The sequence below is a fragment of the Polypterus senegalus genome, chromosome 10 (assembly GCF_016835505.1).
Source record: "Polypterus senegalus isolate Bchr_013 chromosome 10, ASM1683550v1, whole genome shotgun sequence".
Classification (NCBI taxonomy): domain Eukaryota; kingdom Metazoa; phylum Chordata; class Cladistia; order Polypteriformes; family Polypteridae; genus Polypterus; species Polypterus senegalus.
In genome coordinates this window covers 728623-751878 of record NC_053163.1, presented here as the reverse complement: position 1 = coordinate 751878, position 23256 = coordinate 728623, and the positions used below count along the sequence as shown (strand labels likewise).

Genomic DNA, 23256 nt, shown 5'->3' with positions numbered 1-23256 from the left:
ACATGCCACAGTTTCTTTATAAATTTCAAATCAACTTAAAAATATTCACGTGTGCGCAGGCCTTTTGAAACTCCCTGTCGCCTCCTGTCTGTAAACATGTATGGATTTTTAAGAAACACTTTTGTTTTAATATTCACAATTTAATCACCATATAATTCTGGACCTGTACCTGAGTTACGTCTTTACTACAAATTGTAGGAGAACATCTAAAACAGAGCTTCAGTGAATGCACACTTGCAGTGAAGTAGGGACGCCTCACAACAGCGTTAGTCAGACACATTTGAGCCGCACATATTAGTTGGATGTGAATTGAATCAAAGTGCTTGGTGCTTTTAATCGAAACGTATGTGCAGTCAAATGCACTGATTGTGTTTGGAAAATCAGCAATTGCTGCAGGTTGCCTTTTGGTCTCAGTCTGCTCGCCCTGACGGTAAGGAAGCTGAACATCTCCTGGTCACATCTTAATAACAGCATCTCAAGCAGATCGCATGGCATGGCGCAGTGACGACTGTGAGATTTCTGACCACTCAGACAGATCTCGCTGAAAAGCACCCATCACCAAACACCCTACGAATGTTAAAGCCTGTGATGGAACAGGGATCACATGATTTCTGCTCCAAGACGACAACTCTATGAAGTCTATGCCAGTCATCATCATGAGAAAAAGTGACTGACGTTTCTGAAAACTCATCCCTTGCCTCACCTGCCATTGGGGATGTCCTCCATAACACCTAACACTGTGATCACCAGTCTTGCAGTACAAGACACCACACTCGTCTTATTAACAGAACAGAGCGGGGACGCACTAAAGGAACTGACATTAAGCGTATGCAGTAGGCGTCATTACCAACACTGACGACAGCTGTATTGGGAGAACATGTCAGTTACCTGTGATAGACTTACATCAGGAACCTCGTAACGTGCAATGAAACAAGACGTTCTATTCGCTTCATTGCCTTGACACCTGGAGTCCCTAAAGTGACACATCAAAAAAGTCTCCAGGGGACTTACGGATGGCTAACAATTTTTGTAAGTTTAAGTCAATTTTCCCATCACGTTCAGGTTTTCTAAATCCTGACTTTTGCGTAAGAAATGGCTTCTGCACGTTTCCCAGTGTATGTGTATTTTATACATGAGGCCAAAGAAATGTTCTGATGTCTTCTCTTCTGACGGGCATTTCCTGAGTATTCTTGACGTTTCTGAACTGTAAAGCCTGAGCTGGAAGACTTGCCTTTCGCATTTGGAGCTCGGCTGCCTGCAGTGAGGCCTGCTTCAGAGGTCAGACCTAGTGAGGCGTTGCTCTGGCTTTGGTTAATTTTGTAGCCTGCACTCTGCTGCTATTTCGTTGTTGCTGATTTATTATATCATGCAAATAAATTGTATGGGTGTGCATCTGAGTGACAACATTATAATGGAGAATTTGAAAAAATAAAAACTGAACATTTGAATCTTTATATGCCAGCCACACACCCACACCCCTGTCTCTCGTACCCATACCCATTTCAGGCTTTGCACTTTTTTACGTATGGCTTGTTTACCTGGAGTATCACACGTGACTCTTCTCTCCACTTCTCGTTGTGAGATGTGCTTGGTTATGACAGAGACCTTGAATCCTGGAGTCTGGATCACAGACAGCGGGACGGGGCAGACACTCACAGCACTGAAGGTCCCATTAGGGTTTTCTGTGATGTCAAGTGAATCTGAGGTCACTGTGCCCCCCGCCAGTGACCAGGTGAAGCTAATATCTCGTGGCTTGAACTCCTCAGCTCGGATCTGCAGCTTCACATCAGTGTCTGAATTCTGGGAGACATTTTCGATTTCCGAGAGTCGGGGACGAACTGGGATCAGGAAAATTGAGAGACATCAGTTATTATCCCTACTGTCATTAATCAGTAACTATCAGGCACTGAGAGAAAATGAAGACAATCAGTGAGCAGCGCTGAGCATTCAGTAACATAAGGATGGTCACTTACTACAACAAAATAACAGATGTACTGTAATAAATCAACAGCAGAAAAAGAAGACGACATGAAGCGAGGCCTCAGAAGGTCACTTACTAGGCGTGTCTTCCAAGGTTACTGAGCGCTCCACGCGCCTCCTGGTCAGCAGGTGAGTGGCCTGACACTTAAGTTCTGCCCCCTGGTGGTCAGATCTGTAAACTCTAAATTTCAGGGTGACAGGGGTCTCCTTTGGACCAAAGCCTTTCTCAGAGGATCCTGTATGCAGAGTATAATTAGAAGGGTCCTGTAGGGGTACTGAGGCCTCGTCCTTGACGTCCCCATCCTTCCTATCCAGTTTGATTTTCCTGTTATTTATAAACCAGCTCAGTTTGATCATCTCAGGGTTCCAGCTTGTGATGGTGCACTGCACTGAGACGGACTCATCTTGAAGCAGCTTGGAGGGGTGAAGAGGCGACAGGTACACTGAAACACAAAGAGACAGAGGTGACAAGTTGGCTTTAGTGATCCGGTCACTGCTGCCAGTCAGATGCAGGAGACATTTACATCTTCTGTGTCTAACGGTTTAAAAACCTGCAGTAACTACTCTTGACAGTCTTTCAATCTAAACAGCGTATTGGTCAACAACGTCTGAGGATCATTGATTAGACCACAGCAGCAGATCTCATTCTTCCCATCATATGGCACAATTCCCAACTAAATCCATCCATTTTCCAACCCTCTGAATCCGAACACAGGGTCACGGGAGCCAATCCCAGCCAACACAGGGCACAAGGCAGGAACCAATCCTGGGCGGGCAGGGTGCCAACCCACCGCAGGACACACAAAAACACACCCACATACCAAGCACACACTGGGGACAATTTAGATTCGCCAATCCACCTAAGCTGCATGTCTCTGGATTGTGGGAGGAAATCCATGCAGACACGGGGAGAACATGCAAACTCCACGCAGGGAGGACCCGGGAAGCGAACTGATGTCTCCTTACTGCCAGACAGCAGCGCTACCACTGCACCACTGCGCCGCCCTCAACTAAATCTTTCACCTTTATTGTTACTTTCACTTTACTCTTGAATCGTTTCGTTTCTTTTTACATTCAATGCCAATGGGTTCCCATATTGACATCAGTCATAATTAAAGCATTGTGGGAAAGGTCTAGTGATGGAGCAGACAGGACTGACAAACCTGATCACCACTTGGCAGACAACTGGCACTCTGACATTATATCAAAGTCCGAATCTGAATCCCTTTTAATCGCCGGTACTTAATGTGCAGGAATTTGACTTGGTAGACTTGGAACTGTTTATGGCGGAACACAACGTCACATACAAATAACAGAACTAACACAAGTTCAAAAGAAAAACTTCATACAAGTTTGCAGAATAGAAGGATTAAAAAGGAGAGGTGCAAATAATAAAGTGCAAGTGAAAGTGTGAGTGTGCAGAGTGTATGACGCGCACACACTTACATGTACACACACACACACACACACAGTGTCCTTCAAACAGTATCTGACAGAACACATATGAATACACAAAGACGTCAGGCTAAGTTACTGGTTCGATAAGAAGATTTTCTAAACTTTATGTTCCTTGTCCTTTGTGTTTTAAGTCTGGGAAGGCGGGTCCCCCAGACTTATTTAAGATTGGGACTTTCACTGATCAAATGCTAAGACATCACCATATACTTCTTTATTGGGTTTGGGATTTTGTATTCTTCTTTAGAGGTGAACTAGGGCTATCAAATGACACCAAAATTAGGGTCGGAATATTCATATTCAAATGAGTAAACATTCAAATATATCCAAGTGTAACTTAAAAGATTGAAGTGATGTTACATGTATGCTTGAATTTAAATACCTTTGCAGGCTTCATTATTATAATTTTGTATGTATTTTTTTGCGCATGGTGCCTCATATAAGTCCTGGGTATATCATTAGACTACATCCCACCCTACAAGTGGTCCTCCACCTTATAGGGAAAACTTGGGGGTTGGTGGCAGGATTGAATCCAGCCACCGTAACAGACAGGACTCCTTTCTGCTGTCCCCAGAAGGAGATGAAGGGGATGGTGGAAAGACCTCTGGAGCCTCATCTCTGAAAGAGTCAAAAATGTAGGAGAGCCAATGGGGTTAGGCCAGTTGGGGATCAGAACTGGTGTGATTCAGAGGCAAAGCGCAGATGTTTAAAGATGATCCCCTCCAGCTAGGATGTTGGACACCTCTGGTCCATGGTTCTTGAGGCTGATCCTCCAATTAGCTATGATTCCCCCAATCTTACAGAAATGGCACAGGTGGTGAACCCACTGAGTGTAGAAAAGGCTGCAGGGATCTGTGGTATCCGAGGTGAACTTCTCCAGTCTGGTGGTCAGGCTGTCCTTCTGGCATTGCAAGCAATCTTTGCTTCCATTTAGGAGACTGGCATCATCCCAACTGACTGGAAAACGGGACTTGTCGTCCTGATCTGGAAAGGGAAGGGTGACCAGCTGGTGAGGTCCTTGCTAGGGTCATCCTCAATAAGATCCGTGATTACTTGCTCACTAACCAGCAACCGGAGCAGTCTGGTTTTACACCTAAGAAGTCTACCATTGACCACATCCTGGCACTGAGGGTTCTCATCAGGCGCAAACATGAATATTGGCAGAGTTTCTTTGCAGCCTTTGTCACTCAATCATCTAGACACCCCCAGATTGCTGTCACTCAAGCACCTGGCTCCTCCCATCCCATGAAGAGCGTTCTGCCTGCCTGCTATCTCCCCAAGGAGTTTTGCTCTTTAGAGAGTTTCTTTGTATTGGACTTATTTTTCTTCTTCCTCTTTGTCTTTACCCACATCCATGTGGTTTCAGCAAGATTTTTACGGCCAGATGTCTTTCCTGAAGCTCACTCTCCCCATTTATGAGGGCTTAGGACTGGCTCCAAAGTGAAGACTGGGTTTTCTTTGTATTTTTTTTTTTTTACTATTTTTGTTAACAAATCTTTCATTTATAAAGATTCTTTACTTGTCCTTTTCACTACAAACCAAACATTTATACTCCTCTTCTGGGGCTTCTGTTATATTGCTGGTGATATTTATAGTTGTTTTGCCAGCTCCTTGTTTATGGGCCTGCTCCAGATGAAGCCTAGCTGGGTTAAGGTGAGGCTCGGCTGGATAGACCAGTGATGATCCTGGCCCGGCAGTGTGGTGCAGTAGTTAAGGCTTTGGACTTCAAGCCCTGAGGTTGTGGGTTCAAATCCTGCTATTGACACCGTGTGACACTGAGCAAGTCATTTCACCTGCTTGGGCTCCAAATGGAAAAACCAAAAGAAATGTCACCAGTGATATCATAAATGTTGCAAGTTGCATTGGATAAAGGTGTCAGCAGTACAGTACAGTATATGAACTTCAATGAGCCAGTAAAGGATCCACTCTCCAGCACACGTAATGTATAGGGTGGTCTCAGGGTGGTCCCGTCTCTTGAGGTTTCACCCACAAAACAAAAGAAACATAAGAGAACAACACAAAATACACAGCAACGAAATAGTAAAGAAACAGAACGATATTAATTAAAGATTCATACTTACAATAAACATATGAAAAAGGATAATTTACAATAAGCAAAGAAGGCACGAAAGAGGAAAATAAGTGGGGACACACCATGGCTAAAAGATCTTTAGAACTGAATAAAATCTTTAACTTAGAAAAATAACAAAAAATAGTCAAAAACAAAAACATTTCCAAGTAGACAAGGATCAGGGTGGAGTCATTTTTACGCATCACAGATGATGTGAGGTGCTTGTTTCACAGAAGATCAGACAGAGGAGACAAAAGGAAACTCACCTGAAGAGAACCAGAAGTAGAGGAGCACAATGAAGAGTAGGATTAGCACTGTGGCCACAATGGCACCAACCCCTGCAACAGTCAACCCTTTATCTGCATGAAAGAGAAGACAGAAGAAGAAGAGCTTCACCACATCATCTCCAGCTTTGTTTGGCGGCAACAGCACTCCAAATGTCCCTGAAACCCTCACAAGCTCAAGCTGCCCTTTCCATACAGAGCCCATCATGTGTTTACTCAGACACACACAATCTCCTGATATCGCAATCCCATGATAGACGCAGTCCACCAGGGTGGACAATCCTGACGGCTCAGAGTAAAGCTCACTCCTTGAAATGCTTGGGCTTCGTCAGAGTCCAGACTTCTACTGGGACAATGCAAGTCTTAGATCATCTGCAGGGCTTCAAAATGATTAGCAGCCACTGGGAAGTGTTTGAGATCCCAGACTGATCTTAGCATTTCGTTATAATGTACAGTATACATATATATACGCACAGTATGTGATGCAGTATCTGACAAATACGAGTACAAAGAATACATGACATGTGCTTCACCCTTATTGGGGCTCGTCAGGTGTACACACTTTAGCATCTCCACACGGGGATTGAACCTCGGATGTCAGCGTCTGAGGCAACTCTCGAGAACGTGGTGGATGTTTGCCAACTGGCTGACCAACCACAAGTTTTACCTGGAAAGTAACCACCTAATAATATGATTACGACTCAGACTTAAAAAAGAATATATATATTGTGATGGACGGCCGGCAGCTCAACTCGGCCAGGATGCCCAAAGAGTCAAAGGATGGAAGAAGGCAGCTACTTTGGGACATTGCCTCCCCCAGAACGCTAGATGACGATTTCCCTGCAACATAGCGGTGCCATGGATTCCCGCAGGACACCCTGTGATCTAGAGTTTGGCATCACAGTCCTTCTGGGTACCGTGGGTGCCACAAGGAGTCGCTGCAGGAGGAAATAGCCCAGGAAATGCTAGAAGGTCATGGGAATGGAAGCCCACAAGTGCTTTTGGGCTGAAGAAAAACTTAAGTTTTCTATGCGACCCAGAAGTGCTTAAAGTCACGTGATCAGAAGGATGGAAGAACTTCCAGGTCTGGAACTATTTAAAGGACTGCTGAGAACCCAGCATGGGAGCCACAGTCGGGTGGAGGAGGACAAAGCTTGTTGGGAGGTGTGGAGGAGAAAATGGAGAGAGAGGGAATTATTATTGTGTATTGTGTTCATTTAATTGTTCATTGCGGCTGTGGTGCTTGGGGAGCATTGTTGGAGGAAAAGAAAATAATTAAAAATCTTCTTGGTGCTTTTACCTGGTGTCCTGAGTGCCTGTCTTTTGGGTTTAAAGGGGCAACACTATATATATATATCATTTATCGGCCATTCACTGCGCGCCCAGCTTCCAGTGTGTGCGCGTCCTCATGCAGAGCGCCCCGCGCATGCGCACTTTACCAGAAGACACACACACACACGGACACTTGGACACACACAGGGGTTTTATTAAAGAGGATAACTTGGCAGTCTCCCTGAATGGTGAAAGGCGTCCCTTGATCTGACACGCGCAAAGACCCCCACAAGTTCCCATGCGATTGCCTTAGACATGGCTGAGCGCAAACCTTTTTGACTGTCTGGAGTCTTTTTGTGACTATATATATATATATATATATATATATATATATATATATATATATATATATATATATATATATATATATATATATATATATATTTTAATGGATGGCTTGGGGGTCCACACAAAACCCCCATAAAATGGATGGAGGACACACAGAAAGAGACGTCCCAACCAAAAGTGTTGGGACTCCCCTTCCTGGATGAGAATGGATGAACTGGAAGAGAATGCAAGTTAGAATGGCATATCAACCATTCATTCAGTCATTGTGTTCTGAATGGCCGAATGTTAACTGAAGTGGAGCCCAAACGCTCAGGCATAATGCACTGACCTCTCCTCTGTGGCACCACAAGTGTGAGAAATACAAAATTCAAGTTTGGTGCGGTTGATAAACTCCTCCTGGGGTTTGTTTCATTTACTAGTTTAATCTACTAAACTAACAAGTGACAAAGAAAGGTTGTATCTGAGATTCCAGTAGAGTTTCACACCTAAAGCCATGTTTTTGAGATTCCCCTTTGTGAAGCCCCCCAGACTGCACTGTCAGAGGGGTCTTTGGGAGCTTGTGGATATACTGTACATGGACTTATGAAGACCTTGGACCTGATAGCCACAATCAGCTTTGACTCAGGTGGATCTGTGAATAGCAGACGGACGATTTGAAAACTCAGAAAGTAGATGTGGAGCACAAACCTCCCTGGCTGAGAACAAGTAAGAGAAGCAGTGGGGGACGAAAATGTAATGAGTGAGTGTTGGCGAGTGAACAAAGCCAAATTACAAATGAAAACTGGCCCCATGTATGAACTGCTGGCATGAGCACTAAGACATCACCACGGCCACCACATATACAGCCAGCTGTGAGCGGCACCACAGATAACCTCAGGGGACCACAGAGACTTGGACGACTCTTTAAAATGTGACAGAAGGCCTGACTTGTTCCTGCCAAACTCTGTGCAGTGCAATGTGAGTTCATTCCTTTCAAACAGCTTTACTCACATGTGACAGATCTTCTCAGCGGCTCCTTCAGCGCCACGTGGTGCACCTCACAGGTCAGGTCATCGTGGCTGGTCGGGGTGAAGCGGTAAACGCTCTCTGAGTTAAAGGTGCCATCGGGGTTCATTTGTGGCTCGGTATGTTGCTGAGTCTCAGCGGCCTTCCCACTTCTCTTCCAGATAAAAGTGATGAGCTCCGGGTAGAAGCTCCGTGCTGAACACGTCACTGTATTGTCAGCGAGAAGGTGAACTGACTCTGGGGACATGGAAACCTCAGGAGGAACTGAGGAAAACAAGAAATGGAAATTACAGGAGGTCAGGAGGAGTTAATAAGACATGGAGCAACACAGACGTTTTGGGCCCAGTGTGAAGAGGACACCCTGAGTAAAACTGAGGAGACACTGAGAGACACTTAAGGGAATGTAACACCGTCCAAGACTTTAATGAATGGACAGAGGAATATAGGAAGCGGTGAAGACACGAGGAGACACAAAGGAGAAGATGCAGAGCAGTAACTGGATGAGACAAACCAATGAGACACAGGAACATCTCTGAGTAGTCGTCTTGGGATGATAGCCCACCGTGATGTGCCCAGACCTTCTGGTGGGCAGTGGAGCACTTTATGGGTCAGGATTCTGTTACATTTTAATCAGTGACCCCGTTTATTTCTGTTTCCTTTATTTCCATTATGAGGCTAAGTCAATAACTGTCTGCCTTTTGGTGACCATTTGGTTTGGGGGGGCTCTACAGCTTTCCCCGAACACACATGTGGACACGCGGTGAGTCCAGGTCTCCTCCTCGACCCGTCCACCTCTCCTGTTGTTTTCTAGGAGTAAACATGGCTGCCTCGTTCTCCATCTGCACCACAGAAGAGCAGTGATCTGCTTTTTATGGGCTGAAGGTACCAAGATGGCATACAAAACAACGCAGCCAGCATGCATCTACTTAGTGTACAATTTTGGTGGAATTTACAGCAATAATCATCACGGCCATACTTTGTGTTCAAAAACAGCAGCCTAGACGGCACATTGCTCGCTGTTGCTTTTTCTCAGTTTATTGCAACTAAGAGATGGCGTAGACTTGTCCTTGGACGTGATCAACCAGTTCCCAACAGGAGAAAAGGGCACTGGGGCAAACGAGGGGAAAGAGGCTGGCGTTAAAATAATGACAGTGCGCTCCAGGCCTGACATACGGTCTCAGTAGGCAGCTTCACCACCCTCGCCAGTCTCTCTCTTTATTCAGACACACTTGTGCTTACCTTGGATGTGCAGGACGACTGTGGCCGAGTCCACCTGTCCCTTGTGCTCCACCTCACACTCGTATGGCCCCTCGTCTCGCTTCACGATTTTCTGAAGCAGGAGTGACGCGTTCCCCTTTAGCACTTCTTCTCTGAACATGGTGGCATCTTTCCTGTCAGTGTTTTGTAAGCCTTCAAACATGGCCATTGGAAACCCATACTGTGACCACGTGATCTTCAGCTGGCTGGGGTCAATGTGGCCTGTGGTCACGATGAAGAAACACTGTAGCAGGGTGTCTGAATTCCTGACAGCAACGATTTCTCGCTCTGGTAAATACACGCTGACCGCTGCATGGAGACCTGGAAAACAACCACAAAAAGAAGAAGGAGGAAGAAAATGAAGGATCTAATGAGTGAACACAACTGACAACAGCAAAACATCCGCTACAGGACAATCATGAGGGCTTCCTTCTCCTGTCCTGCAGTCATTAGAGTGTGGCAGCACAGCAACAATGGAGGCCACTCCCGAGTTCAGGTCACCGGGGGTCAAACTGGTGGCTTGTGCCGTGAAGCCTTTGGTCTCAAACAGTCCTCAGAGAACTGCATGTTGTGACAGAAGAGTGGCTGACAGACAGCATTGGTGGCAGTAGGGCAGCTGAAAATGGGCTGTCACAGCATGAAGGAAAAATCGATTTGTCATGTTATGATAGTGACAGCATGACAGGTTCTAGTTCTAGTGACAGTGAAGCGCACAGAGGTGACGAGTTTGCATAAATGGTGAACTCTGATGCCACGTCTGAAGGTGCATGCAGTGTTCACTGATCTGTTGGGCGAGGGGCAGATGTGCCGTCTACAGAGGGTCCCTCACAGAATTTCAGTCTTTCAGAAGACAGAATGCCTATGGTAAACCCTGAACAAGGGTTCAAGCCCAGGACCCCCCCGTGCACAAAGGTGCTGTCGGGCATCACAGACATCCCCGAGTTCTGTGGACATTTGCCGTTGAGTGGAGTGCCCATGACAGGCTTCTGGTGGTGCCAGGTGTTCAAGTCCTGCTGCTCAGTGGCTGTGATGTGCCTTTTGAGTCCTGCCATGCGTTTGTCAAGTCCTTGTTGACGTACGGCCTGTCCAGGTTGGTCAAGAACTGGCCATGCAGAGGCTTCTCCTTGTAGTGCTGCCTCCTCGCCTCCATGACCCTGGACTTGAGTAACTGCTTGGTCTTCTCCCTGCTAGTGCTGGTGGTCTCAGGCAGACCCTGCAGTACCTTTTTGTATCTCATGGCCTCTCATTATGATGGACTTGTGCTCATGAAGAACATGGCAGTGTTTGAGTAGCAGTCATAGAAGCTATCTTCTTCTTCTTCTTGTATTATTATTAATATTATTGGTATTATAATTCATTTGAGTGCACTTTGCACACGTTTAGTTGCCGTTATTTTGGTCTGTTCTACTAAAAAAGGACATCTGCATTTCTTACATCCATTATTTGTGCTGTTATCTTGACATGGGGTTTTTATTTCATGGGGACACCACGGATGAACCTCGTCTAGGGGGCGCCAGATGCGATTCAGCCAGCTGTGACTCCCAAAGGACAGCTTGACACCCTGGAACGGACTTAACAGAGAGCCATTAGTCCAGATGAGTGGACACAAGCCATCCATAACTCCAAGAGCCAGGACTGTCAATGCATTCTCACCTCTCTGGTTTGCAGCTTGAAGGATAATAAAGACACAGATCGAAGTCAGGCTTTTGTTTTTATTTATTTATTATTTATTTATTTATTTGAATTGAATTTGTTTGTCCAGTAAAATAAATACATTGGGTGGGAAAAAATAACGCTACAATTAATGGGCAGCCAGTTCTAGAAGAGGAGTGAGATGGCACTGCTAAGTAAAGGCGTCGACGAGAAAGTGACAGGCGAAACAATGAGTCACCTGACACCCCACACCTTCTCTTTGATGAGCCTCATTGTGTCACGCCAGTAGAACAACATTTGTGTTTGGGACACTCGAGAAGAGCACTGATTGCTTGAAAGGTGCAGAAGACGGCGTCTTTGATCAGCTGCCCACCACAACGCGGTGGTCTCTCCTCCCCTGCTCAAGTTGCCCTTTTTAAGCCCATTCGCACGATTGTGCTGCAGTTGACGAGTAGGGGGTCGGGGTGTCAGATTGCCTGCTGTCGTTCACTTAGTGACTCGTTCGGTTTTGACTCGCACTGCCCATCGCACTGCCATACCACCCCGTACGCCCACCACCAGGCAGCCCTCGCTTAGCCCCCTCACTCCACGCCAATTCCGGACTTCAGCCGACTCACTGCTAGGGAATACCCGGGAAAAGATTGAGCATGAAAGTGGGGAGCCCCAGGGGAGTTGCAAGAGAAGCAAGCGGTGGGACAAAGGAAGGAGGACACAACGCAATTTAAAGAACAAAATCAAAAACGGGACACTCACCGGGGAGCGCGGAATAAACGAGCAGAAAGCAGAGCCCCAGCCGCGCCGCCGTCTTCATCTTGTATTCCGAATTTTGTTTCACTTTTGATTTGTTTCCCAATTTTTTTTTTGTCTTCCTACTTCTGAAAGGTAAGAGTGCAGAGGAGGAGTACACGCCTCTCGGGAGCGCAGGAGTTTGTTTGCCTAACGAGCCGTCACGGCCCTCGTCTTGGCTCTTTCGGGCGCACCTGCTTTATAGCGCCCTGCTAGGGTCCGAATTAAAAACACACACACTTTACATGGCACCTTCGAGAAACTGAGGATTGTTCGGACAATATTTATATAATCGTCTGCCTTTTAAATATACCTCAGATACGCCGAAAAACACGACTCGAAATCTTCCAAACATAACAAAAAAATTAAGAAATAAGAAATCTGGGCAGGAGAGGACAGAATTAGCAAGAAATGCTCAACACAACAGGACTGCGCGTGTCCGCGTGTGTCTGCGGGTGTCTGCGCGAGTCTGCGCGTGTCCGCGGGTGTCCGTGGGTGTGCGGATACGCAGCTGTCGACTGAGCGCTCCTTCATTTGCGGAGTTTTCTTTATTATTTTCTTCTCCGTTATGGTTTTCTGTCTAATTGGATGTCCTTATCCCGGATAATGTTTAAGGGATGATATTTTGGTCTGTTCCTGTACCAAGTTGGGTTTTTACCTTAATATTACAGATCCTTTTGTTATTGGTAATTTCATTTATGTGTACTTTTTGATTTTGTAAATTTTATTTGACTTTGTATACATTTATATGTTCTATGATTTTGAGTTAGTTAGCCCTTTGATCAGTAATCTGCAGTAGTCTCACTAGATACATTCATAGATATATTGTGTTCAATATTTCTTTTTAATTAAATTATATCTTGACTTTTCTTACTTATTTCTATAATAATAATAATAATATTGATGATTGAACTTAATTTTAGGGTGGCGCAGTGGGTAGCGCTGCTGCCTCACAGTTAGGAGACTTGGATTTGCTTCCCGGGTCCTCCCTGTGTGGAGTTTGCATGTTCTCCTCCTGGTGGTCTGCTTTCCTCCCACAGTCCAAAGACATGCAGGTTGGGTGCATTGGCGATCCTAAATTGTCTTGTGTGTGCCCTGCGGTGGGCTGGCGCCCTGCCCAGGGTGTGTTTCCTGCTTTGTGCCCTGTGTTGGCTGGGAATGGCTCCAGCAGACCCCCGTGACCCTGTTGTTAGGATATAACGGGTTGGATAATGGATGGATGGATGAACTTAATTTTTTGACTTTCTTTAAACATATTTAAAAGTAGAACGATTATATGAAGATTGTCTAAACAATTCTCACTACTCATTTTTCCTTGCTATGTTTTATAAGCACTGCTGTATTATTATTTTATTTATTATTATTTTTGACAATGGTTGCTTTGCACCTTATTGTCCCTGTAATTTATTTATTTTCAAAAAAAAAAAATATATATATATATATACAATGAAAGAGTTATGAAACTACAATATGTCACATATTGCTGAATGAAAATAAAAATCAAATCAAAACTACAATCAATCCAGAAGGTTCACAGTTCATTCAATGCTTAAAGCCCCCCAAGCCTAACAGAGCTGACTAACAGCTAAAGCCCACCATGTTATTCCGCCTCATATCGATTAGACCAACGTGAGCTGAAATGCTGGCCGGAGCTCAGAAGTCGACAAGACAAATTCACATCCTTTCACCCAAAGAATCAAACATTACCCAGCAGGCCGTGCGGCGGAGTATTTATTAGGGATTTGGACTTCAGACCCCGAGGTTGTGGATTCAGATCCCACTACTGACACCACTGTGCTCCCCTGAGCGAGTCACGTGACCTGGACATGAAATTCTGTAAGTCATCTTAGACAAAGGGGTCAGTCGAATAAATAAACCAGAGAGAAGCCAAATCTGGACAGGCAGTGTGGTGTGCTGCTTAAAGCTTTGGGCTTCAGACTGAGACTGTGGGCTCAGATAGAGGAGACTGTGAGACTCAGCCCTGCGCACGTCGTGTCAGCTGTCTGTCCTCCAACTGAATGACCAAACGAAATACAACTGCTGTAAGTGTCCCTACAATGTTACTGTAAGTCACCTTGGATGGCTAAACGTCATCAAACCTAACTCTACATTCCCGACATGGCATTTGCTCCTCAGAGCCTCGACAATTCATTTCTTGCACAGCCCCAAACTCACACTAGGAATGCCCTGATGAGCCTGAACAGGCCCTCAACTCCTTAAAAAAGACAAGAAAAAAATCCCAGAAAGCCTTGGAAAGAAAGAAAAAATGGAAGAAATCTTAGGAAGTGCAACTCAGAGAGAGAGAAAGAAAGAGAGAAAGAGAGAAAGAAAGAGAGACCCCGACTCAGGACGGCTGGAGGTGCGTTGGGCATTAAAAGATGGGGCAAAACACGAGACGCAGTGCAGAACCCAACACTCAGGGCAAGATAGGAGAACAGAGGACGTCACGCACTAAATACACGAGTGTCACACATGAGGACACCAGTCACTAAATACACGAGTGTCACACACGAGGACACCAGTCACTAAATACACGAGCGTCACACATGACGACACCAGTCACTAAATACACGAGCGTCACACACGACGACACCAGTCACTAAATACACGAGTGTCACACACAAGGACACCAATCACTAAATACACGAGTGTCACACACGACAATGCCAGTCACTAAATACATGAGTGTCACACACGAGGACGCCACTCCCAATGATTCCAGTGCTCCTTTATCTGACTTTTCCATAGACGGGCACACAGAACGTCATCTGTCCTGCTCTCGGTTTGTCCCCTCAGTCTCTGACCTGCCACTCTTCTGGTGACCCTTTTGTCCCCCTCCACGTGTTTCCCACAACATCTTCATGGCTGAATCTCCAGCCTCACCACAACACAAACACAACTCTGAATTCTGAGTTTCCGTCTCCGCCATGCTGATGTGTGGACGCTGAATCTTCCACGTTGTGTCACCTCACTCTTCACGCGCCCTTCGGTATTTCTGACCGTGACGCCCTCTAAGTCTGCAGCCCCTGGGCACACCGGCCATCTTTCCAAGCCCATCCTTGTTCCCTGTGTGTCCCGAGTGACTCCATTTGAGCCTTACAGCAGCCATGGAAGTTGGTCTTTTTGTGTCTTTGTGTTTCCTACTAATAAGCGACCAAGTATTGTGGTGGACAGTAAGATGTTAGGGTCTTTCAAAACTCGACTTGATGTTTTCTTGATGTTAATAAGTGGACAGCACTGGCGAGCTTTGTTGGGCTGAATGGCCTGTTCTCGTCCAGATTGTTCTAATGTTCTATAAAAGCTTGGTCTGAAGAAAGAATTGTTAGCTGTGGCAGGTGGCTGGGGGCTATGCCCAGCCGGGATGCCTATAAGGACCAGGAGAGGGCAGCCGCCATGGTTTATATAGGGGCCATGGGAAATGAGCATGGAAGCTCAACCCTATAGGGGCCCGTAGCCACCACCAGGGGATTGTGGAGCCCTGGATGTCAGCACTTCTGCCACACCCAGAGGTGCTGGCGGAAGAAATACCAGAGACTCCCAGAGTGCTTCTACTTGATGTTTTTATGGAAGAAATAAGTAGAGAGGACTGGTGGGCTTTGTTGGGCTGATTGGCCTGTTCTCATCTCGAATGTTCTAAAGTGCTAACCCGCCTCTGATGATCACGTTGGCCTCTTTCTCCTGTGAGCTCCAGTCCTGCCGACTACAATAGTCCCTTCTAAGCTCATCCTCTTTCTCTGCGACTTACCGTGTGTTTGACTTTTCTGGTTTTCCGCTTTGTTTCTTTGTACAGCTTTGAATTTTAAAGACCCTCATGACAGCCCAGTCTGTGCAAGGAACTGTGAAAAATGTTAAAAACGTGGATCGAGTGTCACGACGGTGAAGACACAGAAACAAATATGGCTCAGTCAGAGGCGGGGTCTTAATCATCAAGTAGGCCCCTCCTCCTCCTCCTCCTCCTCCCAGATCTCAGATCCTTCATCCAGTGTTTGTCCACCTGCCCACAATGGACTCTCATTTCCACATATTCATGGTGTCCCCACAGTGGCTCAACCATTGGCATTTTGACTACAGCGTAATGTGTGGTGCCCATTTCCCTTTGGTAGTGGGCATGGTGGTTAGAGGTGCCATATCACTGGCATCTCCTCATGTCGATCGGTTCTCTCCTACCTGCCTAAGACCAGGGGTGGTCCGTGTGACGCATTGTGTGCCAAGGTGGCTCAGGGTGGAGTGTCTGGGACTGGAAGGTCACATCGATTCTGAGTCAGCTGAATCACAAATCGAGGCGCCTAAAGAGTTTGGGGGAAACGAGAATGATGATGAGAAGAACAAGGGTGCCAACTTAAATGGACAAGCAACAACTTGTCACAATAACCGACACGCAACGATGCCAAACGGCAGACCAAAATGGACCCCTCACTCCCTGGCACATCTGCAGAGCTGCTCACGATTCTGGAGAGAACTGGAAAAGAAACAAAAGGACGACTCAAATTCTGGTGACAGAGAACTGGAAGACAGGAGTGTGACGCGAAGAAGCAGCCGGGATGCCCACCTGAATTTCGCACAGGTCCTCTTTGACTCGGAATGCTTGCTGGCTGTCCATGATCCACTTGTAAAACTTGCTGATGCGGGTGTACAAGGCTGGCTGCTTTGGCATGGCACAGCCGATGCCGCCGCTGGTGAGCCCCAGCAGGTAGAATTTGTTCTCCTTCTCGTGGTAGCACTGCAGTGGTCCTCCTTCGTCCCCCTGTCAGCAGAGACAATCGACACAATCAGAAGGGCCCTGGCACTTGCGCACACAGAAGGGGCACTGCTCGTGCCAGCTTACCCCACAGCTGCCAATTTTGCCTTCTTTTTTTCCAGCACACAGCATTTTGAACGTGACGTATCCCTGATTCCAGTCCGACTGGTTGCAAGTGGACGAAGAGATCAACTCCACTTGGGCTTCCTGCAGTCTGTCTGGGAAAGTGTCTGAACTTTCTACATGACGAAAGGGAAATCTGAGGATTAGTGGGAGGCAGCGAATATTGGCACACGCGGGCAAGTCATGTGACACTGGCACAGCTCCAGGTGAGGCTCATTACGATCAAACTGAATTACAACAATGAAGTGGAGTCGAAAGAATAAAACAATGGAATATTCACACTTCTACAAAGTTACACACCCACTGGAACCCGCATCGCCCAGCCGAGTGGCATCACCTGGCATTTGTGCAGTCACCCATCATTGATATGCACATTCATTTCCATTCAGATTGGAAAATATGGCATCGTAATTTGTGCCTTTAAAATTTAAAGTGACATTGTGCCACCTAGAGTATGACATTCTTATTCATTCAGATTGAAAGTGAGGCCTCATATTTAACGATATAAAATGGCATGGCGCCATCTAGGGTCTAATTTGGGTTATACGTGTGTCTGAAGACTTTACCACAAACGAATCAGCTGAACATTCTGCACTAGTAGGGTGGACATTTTAATGAAAATATAAAAACAAGAACATTTATATGGAGACCTTAACTACTCAATACTCTGGCAATGTGACCATTAGTGTCCCCTCTGGAGTGTCATTTGAGTCACAGCAGAGCCAGCTCTTCCAAATACGTCAATGTATGAGAAGATTTTGTTCTAAATTGTCAATTGAGGCCCACGTAGCCCCCCGAGAGCGAATGCGATTTATGCACAACGAGTCCAAAACTAAACACCCTCAGTGGCGCCACCTTCAGTCTGAAATACACACGAGAATTCAAGCCCGCCATCCAAAGGGACATAAACCTTCAAAGATCGGCTAACAATATGAAGTGACATGGTGACTAAGCGTCTGTCCGTCACTTGAACCCGTGTCTCCCAGTTGACTGCTAGATTTTGATCACAGACATTCCAATTCATTTGCAATCACATTAGAGAATATGCCATCATATGTATTACCTTTCAAATGTAGAAAGACACAGCGCCCCCTCGGGTCTAAAGTTGGTTACACGTTTTGGCCTACAAATGGATGTGCTAAACATTAGTAAGGTGTGCAATTCATGGCTGTTCAACATGTGAGCAATTTTAAAAGTTATAGCGCCCCCTAGAGTGTGGGTTAAGTCTTAGCAGAGTGAGCTTTTCCATGTACATTAATGAGCTGAGGGGATGTAATAATTTTGTTTCTAAACTGCCAGTGGTGGTCCATAAAGCCCCCCTCAGAGAGCTACACTGCATCCTAACTCCTAGATAAAACATACTCAGTAGCGCCACCTTGAAATTCAGCAGACATCCTCAACTTTCACCTTTAAAAAACCTTTGAACCTTCAAAGATCAGCTGACAGTTTAAGAAAATCCCAAGAGGCTCCAAGTACAGAAGACACGGCGCCCAACTCTGTACCTGTCCACATTACCTCGTGGTGCTGCAGGACCTTCCTGACGTCTGTGCCACACTGCAAGCAGTCAACCCTCACTGTAACATCCACTCATTTCCATTCAGGCTACAAAATATTTATTGTCTTTAAAATTGCACAGCGCCACCTAGAGTCTGACTTCGGCTGCACACGTTAAAAGCCTCCCATAAATGAATGGTCTGAACATTCTGATTGCTGTGGTGCTCAAGTTACGGATCTGCGCATTAAAGAGCCCAACATCTCAGCAAGCTGGATCCATGTGGCGCCCCCTAGAGTGTGCTTTGAGTCCTAATGGAGTGAGCTTTTCCAAAAAGACAAGTCGATTAAACCTGAGGGGGTGTATTAAGGAGGTGTAAGAAGACTTTTTCTAAATCATCAATGGTTGCACCCAGCGCCCCCCAGAGTGTAACTTGTAACTCCAACACCAAACACACTGGGCAGCGCCAGCAGCAATGAGGTTAGTGTTCATCTTACCAAAGATGGCTCTGCAGTTTCCAGTGATTCTGACTGAACTCCTAGATGGACCCGAGATGACACCCCAAATATAATCTGCCTAAGTTGGAGGGTGAAGGGACAGGGCATATGCCAGTTTATAAGCCTGTGTTAGAAGGGTCAGGCATCTGTGCCAACCAAACTTCACTATTGCGCTCGAGACTCTCCCTGACTGGCTGGTGCAGCGAGCCCCTGAGCCCAACACCTGAACTGAGGTTCTGAACGCATGCGCTGAACTGAAAGACCACCTCTGCCGTCACCACCGGACTCTTCCACCTACCGTCATGGATTCCCCATCCGCTGATGTAGCAATGAGTGAAAGTGAACTCCAGCTCCTCGTTTTCAAGCATACAGATGGGCTGCACGTAGTCCGTGAAGTTAAACGGCGGCGTTATCTGCAGCAGCACTATGTCGTTCATCCAGGGGTACGGGTGAAATATGGTTTTCTTCACCTTCACAATCTGATTGTTCTCATCTGTGACATTCTTATCTATTATGCCTGCGACGAGCCTCCAGGCTGGGAGGCTGGAAAACATAAAAAGAGGGGACAGAGTTAGGGACGTCACTTAAAGGACGTCCTCCATAACAAATGGCGCCTTTCAGATTCAAACGGAATCATTTACTCATTAGCTCCCCGTAACTAATGACTTCACTTTTATGGTCTGTCATTATCTGTGTACATCGGTACCACCTGGAAAGGCCTAGGGTGGCACCCACCTGCCCTGTCAGCATTTAATAAGAAGGAAATGACCAAGAAGGTGAAGGTGAGTCGAGCAGATCGTGACTGACATGTGTCATTTTAAACAGAAGAACAGCAAGAGGCCTTTAGTTCACCAAAATAAAAAATGTCGTCTTCTTCTTCGTGTTTGTGTGCTTTGCTGCTCTTCAGCATGTCGTTCTTCACTTTGTCCCGTCAGGGGCATCTTCTCTGACTTGTTGCATGTCTTCTGCTATTCAGTACCATTCGGTATTTCGTCAGTCTGCCATGAGGCCACACTCGTACCATCTGGTGGTCTCTATGGAATACATGGCCAGAGCAGCACAGGCGCCCACTCAAGATCACACTTTATCTTCGTTCCCCAAAAGAATGTGAGATTTACAAAGTTTCACCAAGTTTCAAACCACATGGTGTGCCAGCATGTCAGAGAGAGGATGTGTAGCGTGGTTCATAATGGCCATCAGCCTTCATTCTCTTCACCGCCACCACCACCTCCAGCAGGTCCAGAAGGCTTCCCATAAGTGAGCCTGCCTTTATATAAAAATTGTCATTTTTGCCTCGATTATTCCTTTAAGTGATGTCAGAGGTCATATCCGAGGCTTGTAATTGGATGCAGATCACCATATGGTGAGTACCCATCCCAAGTTATCAGTACCCCCAAGTATACCACGTGTGCTGAAGGCATAAGCACACACAGACACTGAGATGGCACCAGTGTGCCTTCTGTCTCTTCAGTGATATTGACTCGTCTTTATTGTATCATATTGTGTTTACCAAAATCAGAATTTCACTCCCCATTTGTGCTGCACACGTGTGGTGAAACCCCCCACAAAAACGATGAGTGACACCATCACACGGGGCATCTTTACTCACCAGGAGCTACGCCGAAAACAGGTGGTCGTTGTGAGGACCCATTCTTTTGAGATGATGGTGGCTCCACACATGTGGAACTCGTTCCACTGGAAGCTGATCTGCCAAGGCCAAGCGCCCGGCTCGGCGGGCTGCCTCCCGATGATCGTGGGAGGGCCAGTGTCATGAAACAGGGGCCTCTTGCTGCAAGTCTCTGCAAAAGAAAAGGAGGAAGGAAAAGAGCAGGGAGAGGGAGAATTAGAGCAGTGAAATGGCGCAGTGAACTTGTAACACCACGTGGGGGTCTAATAATACCAGGAGCATCGAGGATCTTACCAACATCACTCTGGGCAGAACAGCAGCAAGACCCAAGAAGAACCAGCAGAATGGCCGTCCTCATCTTGTAGTTCAGAGCTGCTGTTATGGACTATCTGAACAGACGAGACACAAAGGAGCGAGTGAAGGGAACTCATTTAAAGGCACACCAGGGCAGCGAGTTCTTAGGGAACTGAGGAAAGATGGCATTGCTACCAACTACTACCTCTGAACCTCACAGATGACGATAGAAAAGATGATGAAGAATAAAATTAAGGTCTAAATAAACAGGAAACCACTAAATAACAGGAAGAGAGATAGATAGATAGATAGATAGATAGATAGATAGATAGATAGATAGATAGATAGATGAAAGGCACTATATGATAGATAGATAGATAGATAGATAGATAGATAGATAGATAGATAGATAGATAGATAGATAGATGTCAGCCTGATGAATCAATCTCAGGAGCTCATGGCGGCCATCTTAAGTCAACACGGTGGGCTCTTTTTCAAACTGTGCCACCCATTTTATGGACTCGGCCTCAGTCAGGCGAGGTGAGCCCTTTTAGGATGTGACACCCGAGTCTGATGTCACTGGTAATCTCCAGCTAGCAGAGCCAGCTGTCACCATGCTTGTTATCAGGTCAGCTAGCTGAGTGCCCACCACAGCTCTCTCTCTCTCCTTTCTTGCATATTAAAGTGTTCACATTGAGACTTAAACACTAAGGACTCCCTTTTCCTAACCTCGGCTCCTCGGCCCCCTCACCTACCTGCTCACTCCACTCCTTCTCATGTGCTTGTCAGCCAGACAGCGTAGGGCTTTTGAGCTCTCGGCTCGTACCATCAGCAGCCCTTCTTAGGGGTGCACCGTATCACCGGACGCCACCCTTTGTAATTTCCTTCCCTTTCTTTAACAGTTCAGTTACCAGACACACGTCAGACTTTTCCAATAAAGCAAAAGGGTTTCTTCAGTCAGGTCCTTTGTCGTCTTGTAAGAGGATCAGAGTGGGTTTTTCAGAGGGTGACAGTGGACTCTGACATCTTATTTCTGCACCCGAGCTGCCATTGGCATTTCCAGACAGACGAGGCCCAGAGGTGTTTGGTGACTGTCACCTTCTAGGTACGTGTGGCTCACTCAGGACTCGGCAGGTTCTTCTTTCTCAGTGAAGTGCTGTAGTGACAGATGATGCCCACAGGACTTTGGCAAAGTGCAAATCAAACAAATACGAGTGGCAGGGTGTGGTTGGTTGTTTGCTTCTTCTCTTTTTTCATACTTCAGGTCATTTTTAGTTTATGTGATTTTTTCTGTTATTGTTTTAAATGTAAGTTTTCAATTTTCAGTAGCACAAACGGTGGCAGTTTGCTTCTCATTTAGAAAAATTCTGTAAAGTAGGGATCATTTTCCAACAGAATGGAAGAATGAGTTTAGATTTTTGGCAATGACATCCGATAATAAATTAAAATGTAAAATCTCTATTCCAGATATTATAAGGAGCCTGATTAGATGAGTTTCTGGACAGTTATGGGGGCTGACAGGACAGCAGCACTTAAGGCAGATTGGTCTTTGATTAGACGTCCTGTATGTGAGCTTATGGATGTCAAGCAAGACACTGGAGATTACCAGTGACGTCAGACTCGGGCCCGGTGTCACGTCCTTAAAGGGCTCACCTCACTTTACTGAGGCAGAGTCCATAAACAGGAGAAAAAGCCAACGGTGATGACTCTATCTGTCTTGACATTGGCGTCCTCAGCCCTGGGCTGCTTATCTCAGTTAAGACAGAAGACAACGCAGAGCCGCCGTAACGTCTACTAATGCACTGCTGGCAGAGACTCAGCCTTACAAGACGTTTCTTTGATCGGAGCTGTTTTAAGACAACATAATAATCACCAACTGATGAAATGTCGAAAGACAGCTGGGAACATACAATACAATACAATACAATTAATTTGTGTAGAGCCCAAAATCACTCAAGAAGTGCCACAGTGGGCTTTAACAGATCCTGCCTGCCTCTTGACAGCCCACCAGCCTCGACTGTCTAAGAAGACAAGGAGTCACTTGGGAAGGGCGATGTCATCAGCCTCAGATTAGGGTCACAGTGACACTCGGTGACACCCTGGCCACCTTGGGGTTTAGTGAGGCCAGATATTGGTAAACGACACAAATTTAATAAGAAGTCACAACTATATGAAGGATACGTGGACTTTTAGAGAGCCATTAGAAGGGTACATATATATGTATATATATAATATCTATATAATATTAAGCAAGAAGTTCATATCAGGGTGTCAGGTCAGTTTGTACGGCCAAAATGACAGCAAATTATTTGGCTCTTGACTGGATAATTGAAAAAAAAGATTCCGAAGTAGCCGATTTAACTGATTTGTTATC

At 46.0% G+C, this 23256-nt stretch overlaps 2 protein-coding genes across 2 annotated transcripts in view; both read right to left on the bottom strand.

Moving 5' to 3' along the window:
• LOC120536432 overlaps window positions 1-12980 on the bottom strand; it is a 29100-nt gene extending 16120 nt beyond the window's left edge. Inside the window, exons 1-6 of the mRNA XM_039764775.1 lie at window positions 12079-12980; window positions 9655-9993; window positions 8401-8679; window positions 5773-5865; window positions 2058-2423; window positions 1539-1838 (exon numbers count right to left, since the gene is read on the bottom strand). Coding sequence (XP_039620709.1) covers window positions 1539-1838; window positions 2058-2423; window positions 5773-5865; window positions 8401-8679; window positions 9655-9993; window positions 12079-12136 — 1435 coding nt within the window. The 5' untranslated portion in view covers window positions 12137-12980. The remainder of the gene's footprint in view (window positions 1-1538; window positions 1839-2057; window positions 2424-5772; window positions 5866-8400; window positions 8680-9654; window positions 9994-12078) is intronic.
• A 1419-nt stretch (window positions 12981-14399) lies between these two features.
• On the bottom strand, window positions 14400-20946 carry LOC120536330 (acrosin-like). The gene is made up of 6 exons (XM_039764656.1): window positions 20883-20946; window positions 20571-20760; window positions 19260-19504; window positions 16937-17088; window positions 16661-16855; window positions 14400-16570 (listed from the first exon to the last, which is right to left on the bottom strand). The coding sequence occupies exons 1-6, from the start codon at window positions 20944-20946 to the stop codon at window positions 16553-16555; spliced, it is 864 nt and encodes a 287-aa protein (XP_039620590.1). The 3' UTR covers window positions 14400-16552.
• Between the last annotated feature and the right edge of the window lie 2310 nt (window positions 20947-23256).

Bases quoted from the DNA above. Each gene is read 5' to 3' on its own strand.
- LOC120536330 (XM_039764656.1), bottom strand. From the start codon at position 20,946: ATGAGGACGGCCATTCTGCTGGTTCTTCTTGGGTCTTGCTGCTGTTCT. The intron at 19,505-20,570 runs GTGAGTAAAGAT...TATGTTTTCCAG, and splicing joins TGTTTTCGGCGTAGCTCCTG to CCTCCCAGCCTGGAGGCTCG. The intron at 17,089-19,259 runs GTAGGTGGAAGA...TTCGTCATGTAG, and splicing joins CGGATGGGGAATCCATGACG to AAAGTTCAGACACTTTCCCA.